Source organism: Oncorhynchus mykiss, chromosome 6 (assembly GCF_057628025.1).
Source record: "Oncorhynchus mykiss isolate SJ-2025 chromosome 6, ASM5762802v1, whole genome shotgun sequence".
Classification (NCBI taxonomy): domain Eukaryota; kingdom Metazoa; phylum Chordata; class Actinopteri; order Salmoniformes; family Salmonidae; genus Oncorhynchus; species Oncorhynchus mykiss.
The window spans coordinates 69,804,328-69,816,555 of record NC_143027.1 but is presented as its reverse complement, the minus strand read 5'-3'; the positions used below and the strand labels follow the sequence as shown (position 1 = coordinate 69,816,555).

General features: G+C 42.6%; 1 protein-coding gene across 1 annotated transcript in view; it reads left to right on the top strand.

Annotated features, from left to right (window-relative positions):
* The first annotated feature begins 380 nt into the window (after positions 1 to 380).
* Positions 381 to 12,228, top strand: part of dusp22a (dual specificity phosphatase 22a) — a 37,531-nt gene continuing 25,683 nt past the window's right edge. Inside the window, exons 1-4 of the mRNA XM_021607486.3 lie at positions 381 to 658; positions 4,645 to 4,678; positions 5,451 to 5,533; positions 6,317 to 6,366. Coding sequence (XP_021463161.2) covers positions 638 to 658; positions 4,645 to 4,678; positions 5,451 to 5,533; positions 6,317 to 6,366 — 188 coding nt within the window. The 5' untranslated portion in view covers positions 381 to 637. The remainder of the gene's footprint in view (positions 659 to 4,644; positions 4,679 to 5,450; positions 5,534 to 6,316; positions 6,367 to 12,228) is intronic.

The window sequence follows — 12,228 nt, the reverse complement described above, 5'->3', positions numbered from 1 at the left end:
ATGTCAATAATATGTAGGGTTTACTAGTACACAGCATAAACAGAGCATAGGTGTGATATATCCACATCCATGGATTTACCCTATTTTGAAACCTGGCAAGACTTTTCCTGCCTCTTATCTAATTGTGTGAATATCGTACTAGCATCATGTTTTTAGTTGACATTTTTAAGGAATCCACGCTGTAGTCCTGGATTAGGCTATGGCAGGCATGTGTGGGTTTACAGGAATTAAAAAGCATAGGCTATTCGATACTTCAAATGCATTTATTTAGGACATAGTACAAATAAGTAGTACTGGATGAATTGATGATAATCCTAAACGGGTCTAATGTCACGAAACCCGCGCGGACTGGGCTGCATTACGATCCCATGTGCCAATGATATCATTTCTAGGGGGAAACCCGGAAGAGGATTATGGAGCGAAGGTTATACCGAGCAGCATTTTGCCGATCGTCTTGTGAAGCAATGTAGACAAAGCGGTCAAAATACACCCATGTTGTTGAACTACAGGGGAGCAAAGTGGTCTCACAAGTGACGGACCGACCATTTCGCAATCACTCGCACCCCTTCGTGTTATTGTCCAATATTTTGCGTTGCATTGAGACGTAAATACTTCATTTTTGTCGTCTGCGAGAGACATGGGAAATGGAATGAACAAGGTAGGGGGGGCCTTTGTGTTTTTGTTATTAATGTTTTGTTATTTTGTTATTATTTGTTATTTTGTTATTCTGTTCTGTTCAATGGCTTGATTGTTATTTTGTAACAAGGCACTTCCTCAGAGGGGCGTAAACGTTGCACATAGATATGCGCGGAATATATTATGTCATGGTATTTACATCAGTCATCTACATGTCTATCTGCAATACTGAACGTCCTATGGTCCCCTGAATAAAACCAAAGGGTAGGCTACTCATCACACACTGTCAATTAATATAATAACGCGAAAACTCATACAGGTTTGGATTTAGGGTTTCAAATGGAGAAAAACACCTAGCCCTACTATTTTGACTGTTTTTTAAAGCCCTTATTGTTATCTGTCAATAGTTGGGTGTTTAAATGTTTTGTATATACAGTACCAGTCAAAGTTTGTACAGAAGTATTCATTCGAGGGTTTTTCTTTATTTTAATAGTGAAGACACCAAAACTATGAAATAACACATGGAATCATGTAGTAATTAAAAAAGTGTTAAACAAATCTAAATATTTTAGATTCTTCAAAGTAGTCACCCTTTGCCTTGATGACAGCTTTATACACTCTTGGCATTCGCTCAATCAGCTTCATGAGGTAGTCACCTGGAATGCATTTCAATTAACAGGTGTGCCTTGTTAATTTTGGGAATTACTTTCCTTCTTAATGCGTTTGAGCCAATCAGTTGTGTTGTGACAAGGTAGGGGTGGTATACAGAAGATAGCCCTATTTGGCAAATGACCAAGTCCATATTATGGCAGGAACAGCTTAAATAAGCAAAGAGAAACAACAATCCATCATTACTTTAAGACATGAAGGTCAGTCAATGCAAAACATTTTATAAGTGCAGTCTCAAAAACCATCAAGCCCTGTGATGAAACTGTCCCTCATGAAGACCGCCACAGGAAAGGAAGACCCAGAGTTACCTCTGCTTCAGAGGATAAGTTCATTAGAGTTACGAGCCTCAGAAATTGCAGCCCAAATAAATGCTTCACAGAGTTCAAGTAACAGACACATCTAAACATCCACTGTTCAGAGGAGACTGTGTTGAATCAGGCCCTCATGGTCGAATTGCTGCAAAGAAACCACTACCCAAGGACTCCAATAATAAGAAGATACTTGCTTGGCCAAGAAACTCAAGCAATGGACATTGGACCTGTGGAAATCTTTTCCTTTGGTCTGATGAGTCCAAATTTGAGATTTTTGTTTCCAACTGCTGTGTCTTTGTGAGACAGAGTAGGTGAATGGATAATCTCTGCATGTGTGGTTCCCACCATGAAGCATGGAGGAGGAGGTGTGATGGTGTGGGAGTGCTTTGCTGGTGTCATTGTCAGCGATTTATTTAGAAATCAAGGCATACTTAACCAGCATGGCTACCCCAGCATTCTGCAGCGATACGCCATCACATCTGGTTTACACTTAGTGGGGCTATCATTTGTTTTTCAACAGGACAATGACCCAACACACCTCCAGGCTGTGTAAGGGTTATTTGACCAAGAAGGAGAGTGATAGAGTGCTGCATCAGATCACCTGGCCTCCACAATCACCCAACCTCAACCAATTGATATGGTTTGGGATGAGTTGGACCTCAGAGTGAAGGAAAAGCAGCCAACAAGTACTTAGCATATGTGGGAACTCCTTCAAGACTGTTGGAAAAGCATTCCAGGTGAAGCTGGTTGAGAGAATGCCAAGAGTGTGCAAAGGGTGGCTACTTTGAAGAATCTAAAATCAAAAATATGTTTTGTTTTAACACTTTAACATTGTGTTTGGTTACTACATGATTCCATATGTGTTATTACATAGTTTTAATGTCTTCACTATTATTCTACGATGTAGAAAATACACTGCTCAAAAAAATAAAGGGAACACTTAAACAACACAATGTAACTCCAAGTCAATCACACTTCTGTGAAATCAAACTGTCCACTTAGGAAGCAACACTGATTGACAATAAATTATACATGCTGTTGTGCAAATGGAATAGACAACAGGTGGAAATTATAGGCAATTAGCAAGACACCCCCAATAAAGGAGTGGTTCTGCAGGGGATAACCACAGACCACTTCTCAGTTCCTATGCTTCCTGGCTGATGTTTTGGTCACTTTTGAATGCTGTCAGTGCTTTCACTCTAGTGGTAGCATGAGATGGAGTCTACAACCCACACAAGTGGCTCAGGTAGTGCAGCTCATCCAGGATGAGCTGTGGCAAGAAGGTTAGCTGTGTCTGTCAGCGTAGTGTCCAGAGCATGGAGGCGCTATCAGGAGACAGGCCAGTACATCAGGAGACGTGGAGGAGGCCGTAGGAGGGCAACAACCCAGCAGCAGGACCGCTACCTCCGCCTTTGTGCAAGGAGGAGCACTGCCAGAGCCCTGCAAAATGACCTCCAGCAGGCCACAAATGTGCATGTGTCTGCTTAAACGGTCAGAAACAGACTCCATGAGGGTGGTAATAAGGGCCCGACGTCCACAGGTGGGGGTTGTGCTTACAGCCCAACACGTGCAGGACGTTTGGCATTTGCCAGAGAACACCAAGATTGGCAAATTCGCCACTGGCGCCCTGTGCTCTTCACAGATGAAAGCAGGTTCACACTGAGCACATGTGACAGTCTGGAGACACCGTGGAGAACGTTCTGCTGCCTGCAACATCCTCCAGCATGACCGGTTTGGCGGTGGGTCAGTCATGGTGTGGGGTGGCATTTCTTTGGGGGGCCGCACAGCCCTCCATGTGCTCGCCAGAGGTAGCCTGACTGCCATTAGGTACCGAGATGAGATCCTCAGACCCCTTGTGAGACCATATGCTGGTGCGGTTGGCCCTGGGTTCCTCCTAATGCAAGACAATGCTAGACCTCATGTGGCTGGAGTGTGTCAGCAGTTCCTGCAAGAGGAAGGCATTGATGCTATGGACTGGCCCGCCCATTCCCCAGACCTGAATCCAATTGAGCACATCTGGGACATCATGTCTCGCTCCATCCACCAACGCCACGTTGCACCACAGACTGTCCAGGAGTTGGCGGATGCTTTAGTCCAGTTCTGGGAGGAGATCCCTCGGGAGACCATCTGCCACCTCATCAGGAGCATGCCCAGGCGTTGTAGGGAGGTCATACAGGCACGTGGAGGCCACACACACTACTGAGCCTCATTTGGACTTATTTTAAGGACATTACATCAAAGTTGGATCAGCCTGTAGTGTGGTTTTCCACTTTAATTTTGAGTGTGACTCCAAATCCAGACCTCCATGGGTTGATAAATATGATTTCCATTGATCATTTTTGTGTGATTTTGTTGTCAGCACATTCAACTATGTAAAGAAAAAAGTATTTAATAAGAATATTTCATTCATTCGGATCTAGGATGTGTTATTTTAGTGTCCCCTTTTATTTTTTTGGAGCAGTGTAGTACAAATAAAGAAAAATCCTGGAATGAGTAAGTGTGTCCAGACTTTTGACTGGTACTGTATATATTACACGTCTTTGTGTCCCGTTAACGGTGATGGAAGTGTCCAGAAGCACCTCTGGGCACCACTGTAATTCCACCCTGACTGAAGCTCTAGGCTCATCTGAATTTCAGAGGACACTAACATCATAGGCAGGCATATACTTTTTATTTTGACGTCTTAAATAATGCAGGAGTCTTGTAATGTCTAGATGAGATCATGATCGGATCGCTACAGCTTTATTGCACAGCTTTGTGTCAACATGGCCTTAACCATCAGAGTTGGTTCAGTGCTCCTCACTCCCAGTCATGCCAGGCAATACTATTTATTACATACCCTATAAGGCTTGATTTAGCCACGAGAATGGTCCCTGTTTGTTTTCTCAATTGGGAAAATACTGTTTGACCAAACTGGACACCTGAATATGTCCTACGACCATAGATAAGGAGCATCACTAAGGTTAAGGCCATGCTCAAATTGTGAATATCTAACTAGTGAAATGTCTCTTTGTTTTCCTATTTGCAGGTTGTTGATGGGCTCTACCTGGGAAATATCAGAGGTGAGAACAGGATTCTGTTGAAATCCATTCAGTTGTTTTATATGTTGCACAGTCAGGCATCCCACCCAAGAGACAACACTCACTAATTCCCTAGGTGAGGCACCAGCAGCAGCTTGCTTGAATCCATGGCAGCTTTCAAAGAGACTCGGGCATTTTCTTCTGTTATTGATGCACACGAGCTTTACTTTCTCTGTCCTTCTGTTGTTATAATGTTGTAAGGTACAGTCAAATCTTACAAGGGAAGAGATAACAAGAATATCTAGTGAGTGGAGTATAGTTATGTATAGATCAAAATAGAGTAGCAGAAGGTTATACGTGTACTGTAGCTCAATGAACTAAGGCATGGCCTGAATTAAGGCTGCTGCATGCATCATACTGTATCCATCAGTAGAATATGGCACATTTACTCCCTCTGGTAGTGTTGGTGATTTATCTGCTCCTCAGCCAAGGGGGTTTCTGCCCTACCAGCTTAATGTGACATAAACCCTGCTATAATTTTAGCCATACTGTTGATGGCTTCACAAAATGGTCCAAGTACTGCTCACACACTGAAAATAGCTTTAAGTGTCAAGGCCAAATGATTGCTACCCAAATTACAGCCACACAGTCACAGATGCTGCTTCTGGGCAAGCCACTCCTGGGTCTTAAACACTTCAAATGATGCATTTCCTCTCTCTCATTATGGCATTGCTTTGTCTACTGAGGGTCTCATAGAAATTCACTGAGAAGAATCACTGATCGACATTTTCTACCTCCCTTCGTCTTTTGCCAGACTCGGAGAACAGAGAAAGTTTGTCCCAGAACAACATCACCCACATCCTGTCTGTGTATAACAATGCTAAACCCGTGCTGGAGGTGAGTGGAGCAGGCAGCCATGGAGGACACAAGGCCAGTTTCATAGACAGACTGAATACATTGTTGTGTATTGAGTCAGGCTGGAGTAGGCTTCATTCAGGTTTAGTTGGTCAAGAACTGAAATGGGATTTCATGACCATTGACCATAACCTTGAATAACATGTCTTACATGAGTCAAACCTAAATATTCAAATGATTTTCAACTTCCTCATACTCAGTCAGTGAATATGGGATGTTGTCTCAAATTCTAGAGAGACGTCTAATAACGTTTTGGGTCAATATTCAGTTCCTTGATTTGATTCATGGGAATTGTGTAGTGTAATGAAATCCGTACAGTATGACATACTTTTGTAGAAGTGGAAAACAGAGATTTTGTAGTACATAGTTGAAGCCTGCTGGGGGTAGTGGTGTCTCAGTTTAATACATACCAGTGACATTGGGCTGAAGAACTTCAGACAAAGCTTTAACTGTTCAATAAAGCACTTCACTCTTGAAGCATCATATTTTAGTTTTATTTGACCTATGTGGTTCATTTATAAAACTCAGTTGAGTATGTATTTACTTGACTCATCCAACAACAATGTGCAGTTGATGACCACACACCTTACCTACTAATTACTGTTTCAAACAATAGAAAACATTACAAGAATGCTAATTGGCAGAAAGTGAATGATATACCGCTGATAAACTGTACTGTGACCACACTTAGATGGTATGTGTTGTGTGCAGAACAAAACTGACCCTCGTGTTGTGTTTGTACTCCTATCTGTTTACCTCTCACAGGACATGACCTACCTGTGTATCCACGCAGCTGATGTGTCTAGCCAGAACCTGTGAGTTACCACACACACTCACACACACACCATTCATTGTCAAACAAATCCACCAACACAAGCCACTCCGCTGTGTACCATCGTCAGAGGTCCCTCTTTTCTTCCTGTGAACAAGACATGACTCATGTGTCATATTGTTTCAACAACATCAGTTGAACGTAACTCTTCAGTTTGTGTCTCCAGGGTGACACACAGGCAGGAAAAGTAGATTAGTCACTTTGTCGTTGAAACGACTGAAATAAGCCTGGAAGTCTTTTAAAGGTTCCTACAGTATGTATCAGGTAGAGATAAACAAGGTACCTACATTATCAAGTCAGAGACCAAAACAGTAAAATAAAACACTAAGACCTGATAATCTAAAGGACTCTGAGAGAAAGACATCTCAGTTTGACTTGTCTGGCTTTGCTATCAGAGCAGGAAAGAGTGTGGAGATGGTGCAGTATTTTAAATGGCTGTAGTTTTATATAGACCCCATCACCACTGTGTGAAATGAGCTAGATAGACAGCTGCTGCTTCACGTGTGTTGTCAAGTCCCCCTCTGTCATTATAGCAGCAGACCAAAACATTTACTTCTCTGTCTCTAAGCTGCTCTCATGTTTGGTGGGTCGCCATTGGCATACTACCATTTAGTATAAATACTGTTATAAAAGAAGTTGCAGAAATGAAAACAGTTGAAAATAAATAAAAATTTTATAATCAGGGGTTGGAATAATCAGGGGTTGGAACCGAAATCATTTCCCAATCATTTCGTTCTGAACAGAACCACTATTTATTTTGTTCCGTTCCACTGTTCCGACCAGCAAAATAAAGTTCTGAACCGGTTCGAATTCCAAAAAAGTACCAGTTTATGTCGTTCCTTTCTGTTTCTTTTTTAACCTGTGAAATCTTCTGTTTTTTACATTTTACTCATTATATTACTTCCCCAATCAGTACAGATAGAGCAGGCAAGCTAGTTGTTTACATGCATGATGGACAGACAAGTGTAGCCTATTGCACAAGATGTGACTGAAATTTTCTGAGTGGGGAGAGAACGAGAGTGGGTTAAGGAGCAGGCTTGAAGCACTAGGCATCTTGTTATTATATGAATTAGTTCCACAGAGTTATACAGTAACTAGGCCTATAATATTCTTAACTAGCATTGAAAAAGTTAATACATTTTTCTTTAGCTAATGAAAAATATCTCTCCCCATCTTCTCACGCTTTTAACGTCAGTACAGTAGCCTATGCTTCGGAAGGGGAAGAGGCAGGTAACTTAAACATGCACACACACCGGCAAAGATTTTTAGCTTGCAGGCAGACGCTGGAATAAGTTTCTGAGTGACAGAGTGAGGGCTTTGCATTGGCACTTTGTTGCATTTTTTGTGGAACTAGAAAAAAATGCCTGGAACGTAAAATAACGTTATTAACCGGTTTTCCTTGCTAATAAAATAACGCTTCTGTTCCGGAACGGTATGGATCACTTTCATTCCCGGTTCCATTTCTGTTCCTTGAAAAATGTCATTCTTTTCCGGTTTTCGGTTCTGTTCCTTGAACCGGTTCCAACCCCTGAAAATGATAATACAAATGCTGTAACAGTGTGAGACGAGAATCATTTCAGTAGTAAGGGACTCCGACTCTAGTGTTGTTGTGGTCATTGGAGGCAGGTCTTTCATGTCACTTGATTACACATTGTGGTTATTTGAAAAGAAAAGTAGGGTCAGAGTCCCCCTAGCATCACATGGTAACCCTGTGATGTCTCTCCAAGTGACTTGACAGCTGAGGGTAGAGTCCCTGTAGCACTGAGAGCGTTCTCCTCAGCTCTGCTCTGCTCTGTGTGGGTGTCCTTCCTTCCACCCATGCCATTATCACTTTCACACTCAGTCTTGAGTAGAGTTGAATATTTTCCCCGGATGTAAAAAATGTTCCATCCCGAGAATAAATCACTTTTCTCTCAGCTGGTACCTGAGAGGTATTTCCCCCAAAACCGGAAGTGTCATTCCAAAGCATATAAAACATATACACTGAGTGTACCAAACATTAGGAACACCTTCCTAATATTGTGTTGCTCCCCCTTTTGCCCTCAAAACAGCCTCAATTCATCGGAGCATGGACTCCACAAGGTGTCGAAAGCGTTCCACAGGGATGCTGGCACATGTTGACTCCAATGCTTTCCACAGTTGGCTGGATGTCCATTTGGTAGTGGACCATTCTTGATACACACGGAATATTGTTGAGTGTTAAAAATACCAGCAGCAGCGTTGCACTTCTTGACATTCTCAAGCCAGTGCACCTGGCACCTACTACCATACCCCATTCAAAGGCACTTAAATCTGTTGTCTTGCCCATTCACCCTATGAATGGCACACATACACAATCCATGTCTCACTTGTCTCAAGGCTTAAAAATCCTTCTTCAACCTGTCTCCTCCCCTTCATGTACACTGATTTGAAGTGGATTTAACAAGCGACATCATTAAGGGATGATAGCTTTCACCTGGTCAGTCTGTCATAGAAAGAGCAATGTTTTGTACGCTGGGTAAGTACAGTTGAAGTCGGAAGTTTCCATACACCTTAGCCAAATACATTTAAACTCAGTTTTTCACAATTCCTGACATTTAATCCTAGTAAAAATGTCTCGTCTTAGGTCAGTTAGGATCACCACTTTATTTTAAGAATGTGAAATGTCAGAATAATAGTAGAGAGAATGATTCATTTCAGTTTTTATTTCTTTCATCACATTCCCAGTGGGTCAGAAGTTTACATACACTCAATTAGTATTTGGTAGCATTGCCTTTAAATTGTTTAACTTGGGTCAAATGTTTCGGATAGCCTTCCACAAGCTTCCCACAATAAGTTGGGGGAATTTTGGCGCATTCCTCCTGACAGAGCTGGTGTAACTGAGTCAGGTTTGTTGGCCTCCTTGCTCGCACACGCTTTTTCAGTTCTGCCCACAGATTTTCTATAGGATTGAGGTCGGGGCTTTGTGATGGCCACTCCAATACCTTTGTTGTTCTTAAGCCATTTTGCCACAACTTTGGAAGTATGCTTGGGGTCATTGTCCATTTGGAAGAACCATTTGCAACCAAGCTTTAACTTCCTGACTGATGTCTTGAGATGTTGCTTCAATATATCCACATCATTTCCCTTCCTCATGACGCCATCTATTTTGTGAAGTGCACCAGTCCCTCCTGCAGCAAAGCACCCCCACAACATGATCCTGCCACCCCCGTGCTTCATGGTTGGGATGGTGTTCTTCGGCTTGCAAACCTCCCCCTTATTCCTCCAAACATAACAATGGTCATTATGGCCAAGCAGTTCTATTTTTGATTCAGCAGACCAGAGGACATTTCTCCAAAAAGTACGATCTTTGTCCCCATGTGCAGTTGCAAACCGTAGTCTGGCGGTTTTGGAGCAGTGGCTTCTTCCTGGTTGAGCGGCCTTTCAGGTTATGTCAATATAGGACTCGTTTTCCTGTGGATATAGACACTTTTGTACCTGTTTCCTCCAGCATCTTCACAAGGTCCTTTGCTGTTGTTCTGGGATTGATTCGCACTTTTCGCACCAAAGTACATTAATTTCTAGGAGACAGAACGCGTCTCCTTCCTGAGCAGTATGGCGGCTGCGTGGTCCCATGGTGTTTATACTTGCGTACTATTGTTTGTACAGATGAACGTGGTACCTTCAGGTGTTTGGAAATTGCTCCCAAGGATGAAACAGACCTGTGGAGGTCTACAATTTTTTTTCTGGGGTCTTGACTGATTTCTTTTGATTTTCCCTTGATGTCAAGCAAAGAGGCACTGAGTTTTAAGGTAGGCCTTGAAATACATCCACATGTACACCTCTATTTGACTCAAATTATATCAATTAGCCTATCAGAAGCTTCTAAAGCCATGACATTATTTTCTGGAATTTTCCAAGCTGTTAAAAGGCACAGACAACTTAGTGTATGTAAACCTCTGACCCACCGGAATTGTGATAGAGTGAATTATAAGTGAAATAATCTGTCTGTAAACAATTGTTGGAAAAATTACCTGTGTCATGCACATAGTAGATGTCCTAACCGACATGCCAAAACTATAGTTTGTTAACAAGAAATTTGTGGAGTGGTTGAAAAATGAGTTTTATTGACTCCAACCTAAGTGTATGTAAACTTCCGACTTCAACTGTATGTCTGGATTTGATTAGAGCTTTGATTGGCATAAACATTCAAGCCTGAAGCCACCTGAGTCCGTTTGAGCCATACATTAAAGACATTTTATGAGCCTAAGCCCAAAAAAGCACATATGATTGTGTCATTTTCCAATACATAGCCACACATTACGCTGGCCACGCACCACTTTTAGAGATCCTATAAAAGAGAGAGCTACTTCCCTGGTACCTATGACCTGCACCATCTGTTGAGTTTGTTCTGTGTCCACTATCCATGTTAATTACGGCTCATTACATTAGTATTGTAGAACGCTGTGTAGCGCAGTAAGTATAACTACCAGGGTGGAATATCCTACCCTGCTTTTCATACCTGGACAGAAACACCCTGTCTGCCAGTCAGTCAGAAAAAGACAGACACTAGTGTTATAGACATGCTCCTTAACTTTGGCGTCTAGTAAGTATTTTGTTTAACCTCCCGTAAGCAGAGCATAACTCAGTCAGTCTGTCAATCACTTGTCTTCTCAGAGGAAAATAAGAAGGAGAGAGATGATGATGAGGGTCGTTGGAGGTTGCGGATGAGGGGAGGAGGGGATGTTGTTGGGTTGGGGGGCCTCTGACCCCCCTGTCGCAACCAACTGGTCTGCAGGCAGCAGGAAGGAAGCCTTGCTGTGACATCCTGCTGTGCCTCGGTCACCAGGCCTATTATAGTCCCTCTCTGTCACAATCCCTAGGCTGGGAAAACAGGGCTAACGGTCTCCCTACTGGTTTCAACACGTCCCCCTGTTCCCCGCTTTTAGAGACCAGGCCAGGGACTGACATGGCTAGGGGCCCTAGGGGCTAGACTGGGGGCCTCTCTCCTGTTGAGTCTCTGAGAGTATGTCATTATTGTGGTAGGATGCTGACCTGACCCCCACTTCATGTTGTTTTATTAAAAACTCAAGAAACAAGAATTAGAATTAGATTCAGATGTCCTATATCTTCAGTTACCAGATATCACAAACTAAAGCACTACAGAGTCTTTGTTTGGATTCAACCATACAGTTCGCCACTGTCCTTCATTTGTGAATATAATATGGGTGGTTGAATGCTAATCAGCCCTGAATGCTGATTGGCTGACAGCCGTGGTATATCAGACCGTATACCACGGGTTTGACAAAACATGTATTTTTACTGCTCTAATTACGTTGGTAACCAGTTTATAATAGCAATAAGGCACGTCAGGGGTTTGTGATATTTGGCCAATATACCACGGCTATGGGCTGTGTCCAGGCACTCCGCGATGGGTTGTGCGTAAGAATAGCCCTTAGCCATGGAATATTGGCTATATACCACTCCTCCTCGTGGCTTATTGCATAAATATACACTGAGTATACCAAACACTCCTCCCCTCCCTCATTGCAGTTCTTGACACAAACTGGTGCGCCTGGCACCTACAACCATATCTGTTTCAAAGGCGCTGAAATATTTTGTCTTGCCTATTCACTCTCTGAATGGCACACAGACACAATCCATGTCTCAAGGCTTAATTTTTCTTTAGCCTGTCTCCGCCCGTTCATCTACACTGATTGAAACGGATTTAATAAGGGTTCATAGCTTTCACCTGGATTCACCGGGGCAGTCTGTCATGGAAAGAGCAGGTGTTCTTAATGTTTTGTAACCTCAGTGTAAGATCCTAATTGTTTTTGTTTTCATTTGGAGTTCAGCCTCTCAAAACACAAAACAATCACCACATAAT